General features: G+C 35.5%; 1 protein-coding gene across 2 annotated transcripts in view; it reads left to right on the forward strand.

Annotated features, from left to right (window-relative positions):
* The window catches only part of MTBP (MDM2 binding protein), a gene marked incomplete at its 5' end in the record, with an annotated part of 80,068 nt that extends 62,009 nt beyond the window's left edge, over window positions 1-18,059 (forward strand). For both annotated transcript variants that reach the window (XM_082858483.1, XM_082858484.1), the window contains 7 exons: window positions 1,719-1,874; window positions 4,636-4,731; window positions 10,673-10,939; window positions 12,504-12,753; window positions 13,484-13,597; window positions 16,622-16,687; window positions 17,984-18,059. In XM_082858483.1, the coding sequence (XP_082714609.1) occupies window positions 1,719-1,874; window positions 4,636-4,731; window positions 10,673-10,939; window positions 12,504-12,753; window positions 13,484-13,597; window positions 16,622-16,687; window positions 17,984-18,022 (988 nt within the window). In that variant the 3' untranslated portion in view covers window positions 18,023-18,059. The remainder of the gene's footprint in view (window positions 1-1,718; window positions 1,875-4,635; window positions 4,732-10,672; window positions 10,940-12,503; window positions 12,754-13,483; window positions 13,598-16,621; window positions 16,688-17,983) is intronic.
* Window positions 18,060-19,995: the final 1,936 nt, after the last annotated feature.

The following is a 19,995-nucleotide window of genomic DNA, read 5'->3' on the forward strand; positions in this document are numbered from 1 at the left end:
ATGTCAACATTTTAATCATAAAATTATCTAAAAATGCTTGATTTGAGTGATTAAATAATCAGGAAATAGTTGAATTAATATAAAGTCAGGAAATTAATGTTCTGTGTAGGTATTGAAAGATTTTATTTTTGCTTTGGTGACAGAGTAATGTCATGATCTGTGACTCAGTGCTTGATAAAACCTTTAGCATTCTCTGAAACTATTTTCCTCTTTACCGTTTTTAAAACTTTCTGGAACTTTTTGGGTTCATAGAGTTATAGAATAGAACTAGTATCTAATTCAGAATCAGTCTAGTTCTGACTCTGTCTGTTTATTGATTGATTGATTGATTGTACGCGGGCCTCTCACTGTTGTGGCCTCTCCCGCTGCGGAGCACAGGCTCCGGACGCGCAGGCTCAGCGGCCATGGCTCACGGGCCCAGCCGCTCCGCGGCATGTGGGATCTTCCCGGACTGGGGCACGAACCCATGTACCCTGCATCGGCAGGCAGACTCTCAACCACTGCGCCACCAGGGAAGCCCTGACTCTGTCATTTTAAATAGCTTGTCACCCTGGGTCTGTAAGGCACTATTGTGTGTTAGTGTCTTTATATGAAAAGTAGGAACAATGATTCTTTTTTAGGCTTAGTATGATAAGAATTTTACAAAGTTCTTATTTTCAGGTGTTAATTTCATTTTGAGATAAGACCAATCTTTTTTCAAGGAAATTTGTATTAAGAATATATTGTATGTAAAGTAGTTTGAAAAGTATAAAGTCCTGCATATATTTCAGGTATAATGATTCAGTGCTTATTCATAATGCCATAATCATGGCTAGAAGAGACCTTGGAGAAATTTCAGATTACCATCTCATTTCATGGTGTGCTTCAAGTAATCTTTCAAGTTCATAGATAATTGCAACATTCAGTTTCTGCCCTCAAAATTTACAATATTGTGAGGTTTTGGAACATACAAGAGAGTTTAGATTTAAATTTTATAGAATTGATGACTTTGCACTACTAAATAATTAATCATCATTTATAAAGAATATAATTATGGGGCTTCCCTGGTGGCGCAGTGGTTGAGAGTCCGCCTGCCGATGCAGGGGACACGGGTTTGCGCCCCGGTCCGGGAAGATCCCACATGCCGCGGAGCGGCTGGGCCCGTGAGCCATGGCCGCTGAGCCTGCGCGTCCGGAGCCTGTGCTCCGCAACGGGAGAGGCCACAATAGTGAGAGGCCCGCGTACCGCAAAAAAAAAAGAGAAAATATAATTATGTTTATTTTAGTTAAGTAGTAGCACTGTTGATATGGTAACTGCAAGTTTTACTGTGACCTACAGATTTTTAAAAATATATTTTGATACTAAGTGATTTGCAGTGACTTTATTTTCTTTCTTAAATGTGTAGATCTTCAATTTTTTTTGTGTGTATTTTTCTGGTTTCTGCTCATAGCAGCTTTTCCTGACCATGGTGAATTCTAATCCACTTTTTTTCTTTTTTTTTTTTTTGCTGTGCGCGGGCCTCTCACTGCTGTGGCCTCTCCCGTTGCGGAGCACAGGCTCCGGACGCGCAGGCTCAGCGGCCATGGCTCACGGGCCCAGCCGCCCCGCGGCATGTGGGATCTTCCCGGACCGGGGCACGAACCCGTGTCCCCTGCATCGGCAGGCGGACTCTCAACCACTGCGCCACCAGGGAAGCCCAAATCCACTTTTAATAAATCTACATGACATTTTTTTCTCAGAACTGGTTCATTACCTCGTTCATCTGAACAGTTACTGGGCCACAAAGAGAGTCCACGGGATTCAGTCACATTATTGGATGCTAAAGAATTGCTGAAATTCTTTACCTCAGATGGATTACCAATAGGAGATCTTCAACCTTTACAGATTCAGAAAGGGTAAGTTATAAACTTACAATTTCAACTAATTTTTAAGCAATCATTTAAAAAACACATTGCATCTCATTTCTCCAGTTAACTAATGCTCTGTGACACTTTGACAAATTCTACAAGTTTGAGCCCAGCATTTATCAATTGGCCTTAATCCTCACATTTTACCTTAGCCAAATGTCCTACTGTTTTGTAGTATTGACTATAAGGGAAACAGGAATAATAAAAGCAACCTCAGCATATTTCTCTTAGAAATCAGCTTCTACTTTGTATACAGATGGCAATACTTTTTAAGAAAAAATTGTAATTTGACTTGCAAATATTTTTAAAAATTCTCTTTTCTGTATCACTCTCTAGTTTTGATTTTGCCACTACTTACCGTGACACTGTCAGTTATGTCTAATAGCAAAAAGGACAGCCTTTCAACTGAAGAGATTGGGGAAGTGTAATAAAAATGCTTTCAAAGCTATACCATTACCAAGGAAGAACTCAGTGTCTACATGAATAATTTACAACTAATTTGACTTCCAAGAAAACTTCCACTAAGTTACTAATTAATTCTGGATATTACTGAAGTTTACTTAATTACAGATAAAATTATGGCATCATACACTTGTGAGATTTGAATAATTTGTTCACTACCCCAATTTCTTTTTTCTATTCCATTATTCTGAGAACCTTCCAAAGGACCTTAAGAATTATAGAACATTTTGATTACTTTTTCAAAGCTTGTTTTGGCAAATATTGAATTTAAGGGTTAATTTTGGAAAGGATTTATTTGAAAATAGTTAGCTCTCAAAAGTAATGTTAGAGCATATTGCCTTCATGTGTGTGTTCACTAAAGAGAGAGAGATGGGGAGCAACTTTGAAAACATGAGGATCTTAATAATTTGGAGTCTTAATGACTTAATGATCTTAATGACATAAAAATAGTGTGATTTTAGAGTAATTTTCTTTTTCTCATAGCTTTGAGAGATTGATAGTCTTTTTCGTGGGAGTCAAGAAAGGGAAGAACTATGTACACATTTTCATCTGTTTAGTTATTGGATTACTGTCCTTCCAAATCATTAAGCGTGAACTGGCAGAGTCAGATGGGTTTGCCAAAACTGATTATGTAGGTTGTACTCTTTTTGACCAGAATGTCTTTCTAGCTGCAATGTCTAGGGGAGATGCTATTAATTCTTTCTGTAGTTTACCAGTGATTTATTTAGGGAAGTTTGCTATAATTCCTTGATGTTAGTAAAGAACTGTGTCATTATCAAATATATCTTCTATTAAAATTAAAGTTGAAGGATGAGCTTTCATGGTAATGGATCAAGGACCTGCAGACTTTTATTAAATGTCTACCCATGCAAGGAACCACCGAAATGCAATACTAAGTTAAACAAAGTACAGGAGTGACTCCTATATATACACCAGAGGAATATTAAACATTGACAAAATACATATGTATTACAGTGTTACCTTTAGAAAGAACAAGGTGTGAGTAAAATTAAACAAAAATAGATAGAGCTGCTTAGAGAGATTAAAATAAGAAATGGAAGACAACATGGCAAAGGAAAGAAGTGAAATGCTAGGTACCTAAATAGTTCTATATTACAAAATTATTCACTTTAATAATTAGTCATCAAAATACTGGGATCATTGCAATTTATTCATGTTATTTATTCAGAACTGTTTAAATGGATGCATTGAATATAAATTCTGGTTTTTGGGATTCATTAACTTGCATATGTCTTACATTTTAATGTAATAATTTCAAGCGCTTATCTTAGTACTCAGAGATAATTTTTAATTTTCAGTGGCATATGGGCAGTTTTCATTACTAAAGCCAAGGGGGGAAAATGTGATAGCCAATTTATTCATGGTACTCTACTATCTACTTGTTTTTATGTATACCATTTCTAAGTCTTCTGAATTCAAGCCCCTGGTATTTCATTCTGCCTCTTAACTGTGTAAAGACCACTTGTATAATTCTCCCATTCCCATCTAACCTGTTCTGAACTCTAGGAACATGATTCAGTTCATTAGAACAGTACCTCCCAACTCAGGAAGAGAAGGAGAGCACTTATTAGAACAACTAGGAGAGTTTAACCTAATTACAGCAGGCTTCTTCCTGAGATTTTGATGTACCCCTGCAGGTCTAGGTGTGGAGGGGTAGAACATGAATATTTTATGTAAGCTCACCACATGATTAGTTCCAACATACCTGCTGATTGGAAACTTACTTCAGAAGAAGAACTGAAATCAGCAGTTCGTCTTTTTATCCTCTGATATTTAAAAGGTCACTGATTCTTAAAGTAGGTGTCAAAATGACTTCATTCCCAGGCAAAGAAAAATCTGCATTCCCCATGTGGTTATAGGAGGAAGTAAATACTTCTTTTGTCACTAAAGATTGGAGTTTGACTTTATTCCCCTAGAAAAAAGAATTTAGCTAAATTCATAAACATTTTCCGACACCAAGAAAAAAATATTCTTCAGGAATAATGCTGTTTCTTGAACTTCCACCCGAAACCATTTTCTATTCTTGATTTAACCATTTCTCAGAATAGTTTTGTGAAGCAAGTAGCATGGTAACTTCCGAAACTTGGGACACAGAAAATGTAAGTGACGAAACCCATAGGCTTAACCTCACTTCACTTCCTTCTTTGTCCCATATGAGATCCAGTTATAGAGAAGGAAGTCAGATTTCTTTCTTTAGACAGTTTCTTGAACTTTCTCTTCATCACTAAATAAACTTTAAATACAAATGAAAAACTTTTTGTTTCAGGGAAAAGACTTTTGTCCTGACGCCAGAACTTAGTCCTCGGAAACTTCAGGGTTTACCTTTTGAAAAAGCCTCAGTATGTCATTATCATGGAATTGAGTGAGTTTTTTATTTTCACTTTACTCTTCTGTGTGTTGTTGATGTAGCTTATCTTAGGTGAGTGTGAAGAGTGACTGTAATAAAATGATATAAATTGGGACAGAGAAGCAAAGAGAAAGTATGTCAAAAAAACCTCAAAAAACTAAGCAGTACATACACAAATAATTTGTCTTCTGTTGGAAAAAAGTTATTTGATGATTAATCAGTTTTACATTTAAACATCCTATTATTAGTTACTAGATATTTTAGTCAAAATTATTTTAGTCCCTACATTGTAAATGTGTATTTATACTACTGGTCACATTAATATTCCCTGGTCATTGTAATTGCTCAGAAACTGTTAGATAAAATGCATTCTCATTTGCAACATGTTAATTATGTGTACATTTTTATGGAATTCTAATTGACCAGATGAATGAAATTTCCAAGGATTCTTTTGCTTAGAGGTATTAGGAGTTCCGGAGGTCATGTGCACATCTACCATTTTCACCAGGACAAGAAATGGAATGATAGAGATAATGTATTTTAGGTTAAATTTTCAAGACCTTAGTGACAACAGGTCATTCTAGGAATGGTTAGGTTTCTTGTTATGCTCAAATAAGATTTATTTTATTTAAAGAATATGTAAAGTTATGTCAAATTTGATACTAGAAGCAAAAATTTTTGGTTATTTTTGAGCATCAAAATTAAACTCTCCGTTAAAGTCAGGGGCAAGAAAAAGATACCTGCTCTGACCAATTTTTTCTTTTTAATCATTTTTCTATATGTTCTAGCCAATCAGTTAAAATAAGGAAAACTAAAGAGTTTAAAAGAGTTACATGTAGTAAAACGGATACCAAAAGGTTTTTTTGTATTTGCTTTTTATTTTGCAGAGAAGAGACCTGAAAGACTTACAAGTAGTAGAATTTGGTAAGGTAGCCAGTTATAAAATACATATAAAAGACACAAGTTTTCCTTTAAACTAGCCATGTCCAGTTTTTAACAGGATGAAAATGATCCCATTCAAAATAGATAAAATCATAAATATCAGAAGTATTCTTGTAAGAAATGTAGAATGGGAAAATTTACAAATAATATGTATTTGGGGACATAAAAGCAATGTTGATTACTTAGGGGAAACATGCCTTGTTTCTCTATGGGAAGATCCTGTGTTATAAAGGTGTTAATTCTCCTGACATCAATGCAAACATTTAATACAGTTTTGTCAATTTTGAACCTTTTGATGAAATAATTCTATAATTTATCTGGTAAGAAGTCTCCTCTCGTTTAAAGAATGAGATAAATTGTATCATATTACTAGAAAATTTTATTGTAAAGCTATTGTAATTACAGTGTGGGGCTGGACCTAAGTAGAAATTCCAAGGAAAAAGCAAGAATACATGATAATTTGATCTGATAGAAAAAGAATTTCAAATCAGAGGGCAAAAGAAAAATGTTCCGTAGATAGTAGTGAGAATGTTGATTAAGTATTCAAATAAAAATAAATCTGTTTGAAATGATTCTTTGTTCACGCCGAATATCAAAATAAATCGCAGATGTATTAAGAATTAAAAGTGGGAAAACTGTGAAAGTAAAGAACTAGCATAAAATGTAGGGGAAAATCTGTTCTAGCAGAGGAAGAAATCAAAAAAGAGTGATAGATTTGTCCTAATTTTTAAAACAGTAATGTCAGTTATCAACAGAAACAAGATTAAAAGTGTGGATTAAACTGAGGAAAATATTTTTTGACATAAATGAGAAGGTAAATTTTCTTCGTAATGCTTACAAATCAATAAGAAAATGAGATAAAGGCCCCTATGGAAGAGTTTGCAACATCTTAAACCATTTGTTTTTGAAACAGGAAATAAATATGGCCAATACACGTGACGAGTTGTTTTCTTCACCAGTCAGCTTTTTAAATTTACATTAAGAATGTAAATTGAAACAACAGTGAGAATCCTTTTCACCCATAAAATCATGGTGGAGGTAAAGGGACATGAATAAGCCAGCTTGGAATATAAATTGTTACAACCTGTCTGGGGGGCTGCTTGGTAATCTACCAAAAGCCATGCAGTTGTTTATAATATCAGATAGATTAACTTCACTTAATGATAAAATTAGCGTTTACATGGAAAGTTATTAGGCAAGGGTATTTTTCACAGTGTTATTTAAAATAAGAAACATTGGAAATAATGTCTAACTGTAGGAGGTTGGTTAAATAAATTATAGTGCATCCATAAAATAAAATACTGTGCAGCCACCAGAATGGTTAAAATAAAAGACCGATGAGTGTTGACAAGCCTATGGAACAATCAGAACCCTGGAACATTTTTGGTGGAAGTATAACGTGATTTATCTACTTCAGAAAAGGATCTGGCAGGTTCTTATAAAACTGAACATACTCAGACTCCCTGGCTCAGCATTTCTAATAGTCATTTTCCTAAGAGAAATGAAAACCTAACACCACGAAAAGACTGGTAAAAGAACCCACAGAGCAGTTTTATTCATAATACCCGCAACCTGGAAATAGCCTTAGGTGTACATCAATGGGAGAATAGATAAATTAACTGGTATTAAAGCAGCACTACTCAGTAATAACAAGGAACAATGTATGTATACATGCAACAGCATTGAACTTCTGTCTGTCTGAGTATGAAAAAAACAGTTGAAATAAGAATTTGAGGACTTTAAAAAGTGAAAGTTGCCTGCCCTTATAAGCAAATAAACAAATTTGTGACTCCATTTTCCTTGCTGTAAATTTAATCTGGGGCCATTGAGGTCAAACTAAGAAAGTTGCAGGAGGTGAGCACAGTGAGTCCAGAAACATGCTTTTTTTCAGGATTTGGGTTTATAGTGTGAGGGCCTATTCACATTGCATGTAGATTATGTTTCTACTCGAAGCAAAGTTCAAGTGAAATTTCAAAGTAGATATGACACTGCAAAGAAAGTTCTCTCTTCTTACATTGCCGTGAGCCTTTGGAATCCTTGAGCTTTTCCTCTACTCAAACATAAGAAATATTTGGAAGAAATATATAAACTGCTCAAGTACAGATCAATGTTTACTTAAGCCAAAATGAAATCTATCCACAGTTGACTTGTTTTTCACTTCTCTCTCCTATCCTGGAGTGTAAGATACCATTGATTGTAAGATGCACCATTTTCTTTAACAACAAATTGAATTCCACTGTCAAACTGAGAGTCAGTTGGCCACACCAGCCTCCTGTTGCTCTGAACTTTCTTTCATGTATTCCAAGAGATTTGGCAGTTTTTCTGGCTTTCATCGGCATTGCTTGGTGTGTGCTAGGCAGTATCTTGCCTATTTTGTAGTTATAGGACAATGATAGCTTCATCTTCTGATAGGTATTTTTCTTTCTTTGGACACATAAAGCATTTGGTTATTGTTTTGCAAGAAAATGTGGAAGTTTACTCATTCATCCAACAGTGAATATTTTTCTTCACTATTATCACATACGCACCCTGCTACTCTGTTTCTGTTCCTTTCTTATTTACAAAGTCACTTTTTGTTTTGATGCCAAATCATAGTAAAATCACTTTGAAGACATTTTATATGACAATTGAAGTCAATATGCACAGTGCACATAATTCAGTTGGAGGCATGACATTATGAACAGCTGTGATTAAGAGATGTTAAAACTGGAAGGAAAAAATCTGCATCTTAGAATCAAAATCTTAGAGTAGAAAAAAGTATGCATCTGGAGTCAAACTATGCATTATTTTTCTCTGAAAAATTTCCTGTAAGCCAATCAGGAATTCCATTTCCTCTCTCCTAGAACTTTTCCTTAACATTCATGGTTCTTAGTGGTTTTCTAGATTCTGTCAATCGCCCAGGATAGAAATAGGACTCATCAGTAATCCTTAGGGTTGGGGCTGATTTTTAATGAAATGTGTTTTATTAAACAACAGACTAGAGAAAGAATGTTAGAGAATTGAGAGACCTAGGTTCTAGTCACTCTTCTGCCACCAGTTAACAGTATAACTTAGGAGCTCATTTTTCCCACCTGTTAAATTAAACTGTTGGTTTATATCAGAGATTTTTCAGTCCTAGCTGCACTTTAGAATCACCTAGGTAGCTTTCTAAAAAAATGTCCAAGACTGATTCCAACCCCAGACCAATTAAATCAGAAACTCTGGGCATCAGTATTTCATAAAAACTCTTCAGATGATTCTAATGTTCAGCCGTGGGTTGACCCCTAAGTAAGATGACCCTTACACTTTACGTGAGAGATAGCATACGAAATTGGTTAAAGTCAGACTCTGAAGTCACCAACCTGGGTCTGAATCCTGGCTGAGCTACATATCATCAGCATAGCATAAGATTTGCTGTGGTAGAAAATGAAACCACTGATGATGATGATGGTGATGATAAGAGCAGCAGCATACATTTACTGACAGCTTTGCTTGCATGGTCCAGGCACTGTTTCTGAGTGCGTACGTGTACCCATTCATGATCCTCACCATAGCTCTTTGAGATAACGGCTACGAATCTCATCTTGCAGAAGAGGCAGCAGTAGCATAGATAAAATTAAGTAGTTCACACATGTTCACACAGTGGTAGAGCTGGATTTAAATCCAGGGAGTCTGGCTCTCTAGTCTGTACTCTTAGAAATCAAATATGTGTCACAAGAGAAAGAGAAAACCTCCGTCAGGCAATCAGGTCGGGGTAATGATACACTCCTTGAGTGTTGAACTAAAAGCTTAGAGACCCAAAGTTCTGACTCTAAGGAACTTCTTAGAATTTTACAAGTAAAGAGGACAGATAACAGAAAAAGGTTTTAATGTTTAAAGTCCTGTCATTGTATATGTGAAACTGTTTCCTTGATGTAGAAGGGGAGAATGTGAAGGGTATTCCAAGGTCACACATCTCATTGGTGATTTTCTTGATACGCTTATTTGTTGTACTTAACAACATGGGATTTCTTTGTTTTTCTAAGCCTTATCAAAGCATTTATTTATTTATTATTTTAATTTATTTTTTGGCTGCGTTAGGTCTTAGTTGTGGCACGCGGGATCTCCATTGAGGCACGCGGGATCTTCCCTTGCAGCGCAGGCTCTTTGTTGCGGCGCACGGCCTTCTCCCTAGTTGCTGCGTGCAGGCTCTAGGGTGCGTGGGCTCTGTAGTTTGCGACACGCGGGCTCTCTAGTTGAGGTGCGAGCTCAATAGTTGTGGCTCGCGGGCTTAGTTGCCCTGCAGCACGTGGGATCTTAGTTCCCTTACCAGGGATAGAACCTGCATCCCCTGCATTGTAAGGCGGATTCTTTACTACTGGACCACCAGGGAAGTTCCTAAGATGGGATTTCTTTAAGTCCAGAAGCATTCACTGAGCAAACATCTCATTGATGTTAAATCACTGAGCAAACATCTCATTGATGTTAAATCAGATTTAGCTAGAAACCAAATGCACACACAGCTGAAGTGTTTGAAGGAAAATTTGTCAATCAGTCAGTAAGGTGGAAATGAGTTTCAAAGGGAAACTTCAAAATGTTCTGAGCTGTGTTTGGTGAGCCAGTTTAGAATGCCTTTATACCCTGTTAATCTTTGTGTTGAAAATAAACTTGTTCTTTCTAACAGAAGTTAGCATTTCATGTCATTACATATCAGCCATGCTGAAGTATCAGAGGTTGGTAGAGATTTAAAAAGTATCAAAACAGCAACTGTATTATTTTGAAAATAAGCCAGAGGATTAACTTAATCTGTTGCCCAGAAACAGTCAAAGAGGAATCAGATTGTACTTCAATTTTTTTTAATCTTTTGCCATGTTGTGTAGCAGGCTGGAAAAAACTGAACTTGTGAGGGAAGTTGGCCGTTCACTCAACCTTCCAACAATTATTAGGAAGTTTAGTAAGAACTTTTTAAGCACATGTTTTGCTTTTCCCTAATTGGCAGGGAAAAGCCCATGGCTGCCTTGGAGTCTTTGATTTTAAAGATCTTTCTCTTGTTTAGATATTGCTTGGATGACCGAAAAGCATTAGAAAGAGATGGGGGATTTTCAGAACTTCAGTCTCGTCTTATTCGTTATGAAACTCAAACTACATGCACCAGAGAAAGTTTTCCAGTACCTACCGTACTGAGCCCTCTTCCGTCTCCAGCAGTTTTGTCAGAGCCCGGAAGTATCCCTGATGGAGAAGCTTTACAAAGTGAACTCCGGACTGAAGTCTCCCGAGGAAAAAGGAGATCAAAAGATCTGAACTGCCTTTATCCCCCCAAAAGGTGGTATATTAAGTACATAAAGATAGTATCTTGACAGAAAGTATTTTAGGCCGAGGGTAATTGAATTAATCTTTCAGATTTTTAAGCTGCTTTCTGTGCAGATTTTAATGTAATTCATTCATACAGGAATTGTGTTTGTATTGTGAGCAGTTGATGATTATGCTTATAAGTTATACAAGGAAATGACTTGGAAAAAACACATTGTTTCTTGCTTTATAATATACAGCCCATCAGCACGATGGGTTGTAAAGCTTTTAAGCCATGGAACACTGGCGATCTTATCCAATAGATTAAGCAGCTGAGCTGCTCTGTTGAAGGGGATGTTTAGGGATGCAGTTTTTCTGTTAGCTCTCTTCTCACTGTTTCCTACCTACACTGGCCCCTTAAACAAGGGGTTTCATGAGGTACCATTTTTGGTTGAACCTGGGCTATGGCAGTGAAAGCGAGGAGTCCTAACCAATGGACCACCAGGAAATTCCCATGAGGTACCGTTTTAAAACAACTTGTTTCATATAAAATATAGCTTTAAAGCCTACATAATAATATATGAAAAATGAGATCTTTCTAGCTAATTTATTTGCTAGCTAAATAAAATATCCAAATACCTGAACAGAAATTAGAAGCTTATGAGATAAACACTCTAATTTCTATTGAATTTATATATCTTTAGAACCTTTGTCAAATTTAGGTCTTTGGCACCTAAAACAAACCTTAAATTCTTATTATATGTAAATCTTTCAAAAAGTATCAAATATCTTAAAGTGAAACTTTCAAATCTTCTTTTAAACAGTGAAAATTATTAGAATCCTTTTTCCCTGATGGGGAATAACTAAATTATTTTCATGAGGACTTTACAAGTTCATGGTACTATTTACATGCGATAAAGCTAAAAAGCAAATCCATTGACATTTAGGATACTGTATTTTGTAATAATATTTTTTATTTCTGACTGTGACTGATAGATATGTGTTCCAGACAAGAAAGTACACTGTGGCCTCTAGGTTAACAGAATTGAAAAATATGAGACCCTATCTTGTAACAGGAAATTTAAACATTCTAGAAAGATTGAAACAAGAGCTACTTTTATTTCTGTTTGTTTTAACACTGTTATTTATTTTGCTCAGGTAGTTGCATAGCTACAACAAGCATGATTATTATGGTTTCTTCATCAAAATTATCTTAATAGAAAAGTATAAGTACTTGGCAGATGAGTACTGGATCTATAAATAGCATTGCCTGGAGTGCCATCCCTGATTTCTGTGAGAAATTGTAAATTAATGGGGAGGGTGACAGTAATGTTGCTAGTTTTTCCTATTAGCTTTTAATACTAGCTGAAATCCTAGAATGTTATTCATTGCCTTCTGTGTTCTAGTCACTCATTTGAAGAACTAAGGGAGCAACTGTATAATATGATGTTGACTGCTTATTTAAGGCAGTAGTAGCAAGAAATTGTGTTTGCTTTTCTTGGGTTTATATGTCAATGGTTATGGTTGTAACATTTAAGACAGAAAATGGACTTCATTGTTGATTCACTTCATCTGCATTATATTTTCCCCCGCATTAGACTTGTGAAATCTGAAAGTTCAGATTCTCTTCTTTCTCAGAGAAGTGGCATTACTAATCATCATCATCATGCAGTGACATCCAGAAAGCCACGGGCAGAGAGATCATTACCGGTGACTTGTCCATCTCTTCCAGTTCTTAGCAGTGAAACTCCCAAAGTCACTACAAATGCCAGTTCAGGTCAAAAAAGTGTGCCTGAATCAAAAACATCGAGGCCCAGTAAGGAATCAAGATCACAGAAACACACAAGGGTAAAGATTTACTTCCTGACTCTCTTAGTTCTGCACGGGAAGAAATTTCTTCATTTGATTCGTTTTAAACGTTTGTCTAAAAATTTTATGAACGAAATGAAATGGTATCTTTAATTTACTTTAAAATAATTCAGGGGAGTTCCCTGGTGGCCTAGTGGTTAGGATTCTGGGCTTTCACTGCCTTGCCCGGATTCAATCCCTGGTCCAGGAACTGAGATCCTGCAAGCTGTGTGGTATGGCCAAAAAAAATGGAGGAAAAAAAAAATTCAGTGCAAGAAGGATAATGGAAAAGTGAGTGGGGGCGTATAAGTGAAACAGAAAGAGCCACAAATTGATCCTTCTTGAAACTGGTAGTAGATACATCGAGATGAGGATTTGTTACAAATATTCTCTCTATAGTGTTTGACATTTTCCATAATAAAAAATAAGTACACACCTGTATATCCCTGCTGTGTGTACCTTTTACACTCAGATTTTGATTCAGAACTCAGGATATGAATTCCTCTCTTCAGATACTCTGGTCCTTTCTTCCTGACAGATAGCCTGTGACACGTGTGATCGTGTCACTGTTTCAGATCTCCTTTCTTCTAGATGCTTTTGTCTTAATGAGCTTATCTATCTTTAGCATAGCTACATGGTTCTGTGATTCACAGAACTTAACTCTAAAGCTGAAATAATATGTTTGTACCTTTTCCAAGACATATTTGTTGTATACTATGTTCTGTTCAAGATATTGAAAGAAGTAGTTACTGAAACCCTGAAGAAACACAGGATTACTGAGGCTCACGAATGTTTCACGGCTTGCAGCCAACGTCTCTTTGAGATCTCGAAGTTCTATCTAAAGGTACAGTGTCTTCTCTACTGATGGCAAAATCGAGGTCAAGTTCTAATGTTCCTATTTGACACAAGATAATATTGACTGAGTATTTTTTACACTGATAGCTTATTGCCAATTTTTTTTTAATGGAGGTAGAAAAATTGGAGTCAAAAAGTTTATATTTGATTTATTTGATTTTAGTTCTCAGATGTAGAAAACTACACTTTAACTGGTATCCTCAGTGTTTCCCTAACAAGCCTTTGACTTAAGTTGATAATAAGCTTCCACTTACTTTATTCAACTTATTCAAGTAATTTTAGTATATAGTGAAACTACTGGAGGGAGTATCGAAGCACCCAGCTTCTAATTTTGGATCCATTATCTGCTTGTTGTAAGACATTGGACAGATCGGCCATTCAGATGACAATTTTGTAAAACTTAGATGGTGTTAGATTAGTTCCAGTTTTCAGAGTTTCTGACTTGAATCACAATTTTATATGGGTTCCTGATTAAAACTGCAGATGGACCGCATGCATTCGATTCCCTTCCCTTCTAAAATCTCTCAAGAAACACAGTATTGAAAGTACAAAAACTAAGAAAAGAGGAAAGGAGAAATGTAGAAATGTTTTCATACATTGTTGAACCAAAAAAAACACATGGAAGCGTGGTATAACAGAGTAGAAGAAGTGACAGCCTAAATGTCTGCCTGGGGACACCTGTGAGAGGCAAGCCAGTTCAACAGACACGGTCTCTGACCTGCTCAGGTCTTGGAGACACCAAGTATCATGGAAAGCAGGGGCAAGGTGCCAGGTGAAAAAAAAGAGGAGTTAAATAGAGATCTACAGAGTGAACTGGGGAGCCTTCAGTTTGCTCTGCACGCTTTTCCCCCGCAATGTTAACTACAGATAAGTATATTATACATAGTTTTATCCTCACCACCCCCACCCCACCCCTGTGACAATGCAGGAAATAGTCTCTGGAGAAAAAAGAATTGGAGGCCACGGTAAAAAGTCCAACTGGCCCCTTATTCCCCTACCTTGTAAAGATACCAATGAACAAGCTCTGTACAGACAGAGCTTCCAGTAAGATTTTTACTATCTCATTTTAAAATATGACTGGACAGCCAAGAGTTAGCATACTTTTGAGAGAAGCTTCTAATACAGCAGATGCCAAAACATGAAGGAACAAAGGGAACTATGAAGGAGCAGAAAGCTGAAGAAAACTTCATAAAAAACTATATTGTCTCAGAGAGAAGATAATTGGGTGCACAAAACCGGAATGGGATGCTGTTTCCAAAAACTATAGAACATGAAAGCTCCTTAAAATTAGAAATATGATAAAATCAGTACAATAGAAAGGCTGAACAGTTGAGATTAAGAAATTTACCAGAAATTAGTATTAATGACAAAATTAAGGATAAAAACATTAAACACAGGATAAGAAAATGGGGGAATTAATCCAAAAGATCCAATATGCTAATAATAGGAGTTTCAAAAATAGAGACTAGAGGAGAGAAAACTCAAAAATATAACAGAAAGTTTTCTAGACCTGAAGGATGCACTCCTCCTGCTGGAAAGGGCACACAGCTTGTCCAGCCTAGTGGATGACAGTTCTACAAGCCACATCACTGTGGAATGTCACATCTCCTGGGACAGAGAGAGTATTTCCTAAAAGCTTCACAGGAGAGAAAGTAGTTTACATACAAAGAATCAATAAGAGTGGCATTGGATTTTTCTGTGTGCCAGAAGAAGGTAGAACAGTATCTTCAAATTCTGAAGGAAAGTGATTTACCTAGTATTTTATACCTGGTCTAGAAGTCAGTCAGGTATGAAAATTCAGTACAGATACTTTCAGTCATGGAAGGTCTGAAAAATTCTGTCATTTTTTTACCCTTTTGACAAATCTGTGAGAAGATGAAATTCAATAGAACAAGGGACTGAATCAAGAAATAAAAGAAAAACTAACCTAGACTGGGGAAGATAAGTCCCAATGGGACCAGGCTGAGGGAGCAATTGGACCAAATTGGAGCAGGCTATGGGAGGAGGATCTCCAGTTTAAAAAAATACAATTAAGAAAACAAAGCAAAAACGAAAAGCTGAAGTGCGAGATTATCCAGGATCCCTGAGTGTTTGAAGAACTTTGCTGTACATTTAATCAGTCTTTCACAGCATTGTGGGGTGGGGGTAGGATTATACACGTGGAAAACTAAGCAAACGTAGTTCAACTACAGGATAAACAAAACAGATAAAAGAGAAATTATAACCGTTATACATTACTTAGCTCAGGATTGAACTATATTTGCTTAGGTATAAAATGCAAACATTGACTATTTACTAATCAAAAATTTGTGGTGCAGCTGTTACTGAGAGGAAGAGAAGGGAGGTGGGAGGATTCAGAGACCTGAATCTGGGATAACAGCAATCACTGTCTAGAACTGTTAAATCACGAAATAAAGTATAAGCTTATTATTTAGTAACATGAAGGTATAAATAAGAGAAAGAGCTTAAAGAATTCAAAGTGACTACTTCAATGGAACATAGCTTGGAAGTGCAGTGGAGGATTACTTTTTTTTTTAAATACAATTGGGTTTTAAAATTTTTATAATATAATTTGATATAGTCATTACCTTTTTACAAGTCAGAGATTTCAGTTTTATTTCCTATGTCATTCCCTCTTTGTGGTGGAATGAAATAGCCAAAAAGAAGAGAGAGAAAAAAAGTTATTTTATCTGAAAAATAAATATGAACTGTATATTCATTTCCTGAGTAATGAAGTTAATGTGGCTACTCATAGTTGAGGATGGGGCTTAGGTTTGGTCAGTGCCATTGAGTATTTGAGATTAGAGTGGCATGGATTTATGTATATATGGATGTATTTTGGTTAGAGTACTTTGACAGGAACTAAATTATAATCTGTTACTTTGATTTTTTTGTAGTATCTCCCTCTTCATGTTGATACTTACAGAATTAGGATCATCTCAAGTTTTTAATAATGACTTGTTCTCTGTAATTTAATGTGCAGATTTAAGCTGCTGTATTTTATTATGTTTAGGATCTTAAAACTTCAAGGGGTCTATTTGAAGAAATGAAGAAAACAGCAAGCAACAATGTTGTACAGGTAAATAAATTATTCCCAAGAAACGACATTCAATTAAATTGCTATTTTATTGCAGGTTAGTACCTATGATGCTGTAATATATGCAGTAAGAATTAGTGAGTGGTCTTTTCAACTTTGTCCCTATGACCACTCTTTAAAATAGTTAATAATAGACTTATGCAAGCAGAATCTTTAGTAGTATTTAAGAGATTTCTCTGTTAACAAAAGAGCTTCTAAACTGATGTTAAGAAAGAAACAAAAAAAAAATCCAAAGAGCTGGAAAAATTAATCCATTTCTATTAGCTATTTTCAGTTTAGTTAATTTCTTTTTAGTGATGCTTTGAAAGTACATTTTTCAAATAAAGGTGAGAAAATAGAGTCCAGTGAGAACACTGCTTGTGCAGTGAGAACATCTTGTCCAGCGAGAACACTACTGTATTCCGCAGCGGAAGTTCAGCAAAAAGTGTTCTTGAGCAAGAAAATAAAATGTGGGTTTTTTTTTCCATTTAAAAATTCATGATCTAACATGTAATATGTATACACATATGCAAAGAAACACATACAATTTATTTTTATTTATTTTTTTAACATCTTTATTGGGGTATAATTGCTTTACAATGGTGTGTTAGTTTCTGCTTTATAACAAAGTGAATCTGTTATACATACACATGTGTTCCCATATCTCTTCCCTCTTGCGTCTCCCTCCCTCCCACCCTCCCTAACACATACAATTTAAAAACATAATTTTAAAAGAGAATATCCTTGGGATCACTCACTGTGCAACCTGGGAAATAAAATATTGTGGGGACCTTGGAAACCCCCAAAGAATCCCTTCCCCACCATATCCCACTGCATCACCTCTGGAGGTAACCGCTCTACTGATTTTTGTGTGTGTGTGATAATCATTTCCTTAGTTTTTTTTTTTAATAGAAGTATAGTTGATGTATAATATTATGTAAGTTACAGGTGTACAATATAGTGATTCACAATTTTTAAAGGTTATACTCCATTTTTAATTACTATAAAATCTTGGCTCTATTCCCTGTGTTGTACAATATACCCTTGTAGCTTATTTTATACATAATAGTTTGTACTTCTTAATCTCATACTCCTATATTGCCCCTTCCCCTTTCCCTGTCCCCACTGGTAACTGCTAGTAAAATGTATTTTCAAGATAATATATATTTTAAGATTTTGACAGGTTATTTTTTGCTTTAAATTTTCTACCATACTCTTTTGAAATTTTAACAATATCTTTTTCTATCACTTGTGTTTCCAATAGAAATGTACCATAATCATATTTTTTTCTCTCCCTAGGTGATTGAATGGGTATTAGAAAAGACAAGCAAGAAATAGCACAAAATCATTCTCTTTGGATAATTATAAATTGGACAGAGCTATTATTTACTTTTTCCTTCCATAGTTTGAAAATTACAAACAAATTTCAAACTTTATTCAAAGAATAGATGTTACATCTCTAAAGAATTTCATAAATATCCTATATTTATATAGTTTTGAGGTTGCTCAGTTAATGTATTTATAATTGTATACTTATTTTATAGTTTTACTATATTTTAATTTTTTAATATTTTTATATATGTTTACAAATTTTACTCTTGGTTATTTAATTATTCCAATAAATAGAAAAAGATATTTCTTTACTTCTTGGTAAATGTCTTTGTTGTTAGGCCTATTTAAATTAATAAGTCTTAAGTAAGACATTGCCAGTGGTTTTTCTCATGTGTTCCAATAGCATGATTTATTGGATGGCCCCTGATTTAGAAAATATTGGCAAGAAAATTCACACAGTTAGCCATGTTCCCTTACCCCTGCCCTAGAGCCACCACTGTTGAGCTATTCTTTTTATTTGGGATCAAAAATGAAGAAAGAGCAAAACTTATGAAAATAAGACACAGTGAAAATGACTAAGTACAGACTCCCAGAAAAAAAATACCTTTTCCCATGGCAGAAAATCTGGAAAATGTGGAAAATGCAAAAAAGAGTGGGAAAAATTCTAACATTGTTTCTGTCTATAGGTAACCACTGTTAATATTTTTAAACATTATGTTTAAAATATTTTCAGAATTGGTGTCATATGTGTGTGTATGTTTGTGTACGTGTGTTTATATGTGTGATGTGTGTATATATTATATTAATTTATAGCCTGCTTTTCACTTAACAATGTGATGTAACTTAATGATCTATGATATAAAATGATTTTTATATCATATATCATCATTTTAATAACTGCATGATACAAATGAACCACAATTTGTTAAATCAGTCCCTCATTGTTGGACATATGAGTTCAATTTTTCCTTACTAAAAATAAAACTTTAATGAATATTCCTGGTACATCACTGATTATTCCTTAGTATAAGTTTTTCGGAGTGGAATTTGTGATTTTTGGTAAATTTTTCCAAATTGCCTTTCTGAGAGATCAGTGTGTACACCCACCAGCAGAGTCCCCGTTTCCTTTTCTGATGGCTGAAAATAGTGAGGGTGAACATTTTTAAAAATATTTTGGCCGCTTTTTCAGTAAATTTAATTGGTCAAAGAAATTAATTTCTAAATTTCTAGATGCCTTCCTGGAATTCCAAAGCTGATCTCCACATTATCCATGTCAGGGCCTAGACTCCCACAGGGTCAGAGGTTTGGGCTGCAGCCTCCCTTATTTGGGCTTCTGGAGAAGGGGAGTTACAAGCCTTCCCTATACCTGCACGCTTTCCATACTCGGATACTACTTAACTTCCATGCAGTGCTCATACTTCATACCTTTTGTGAACTTCCCATAAAAAATATTTCAAAGTAAAAAGTGACAAGATATTTCAGATAAATTTGAAAGCAGGTACAAAGGAGAGATCTAAAAGGCCCAAAGACTTCAGGTCAATTTTTGGAATAGACTACAAGTCATGGAAGAAAAGGCAGGCTGAACTGAGGTTCAGCTGTACATACTTTGGGCTGTGTTCCAGGAGAGGAACCCTGCTGACCAGTTGTTCTGTCTATATATATGATAAGTATGAGCGGGACCTCATGTGGGAGGGAGAATATAGGCTGAGCTTAGATATCAGATGTTCTGAGGAGTTATTTCCCAGTGCTGGGAATAATGCCTAAAGCTCCCGCTCTTTATAAGGACTCTTTTTTGGAGAAAGAGGGAGCCACAGGGCTGGACTAGCTCAGTTCCGTTTTCTAGTGATGGTACATTTGGCAAAATTGTTGCCTACATAACCTGGAAAAGAGAATTTGTACCAAATGAACTCATGGATCTAGTTAAGGTTATTTCCAGACAGAATGCTAGAAGTGTCAATGAGCCATTTGTTTGTTTATTT

Source organism: Leucopleurus acutus, assembly GCF_964270905.1.
Source record: "Leucopleurus acutus genome assembly, chromosome: 17".
Lineage (NCBI taxonomy): Eukaryota > Metazoa > Chordata > Mammalia > Artiodactyla > Delphinidae > Leucopleurus > Leucopleurus acutus.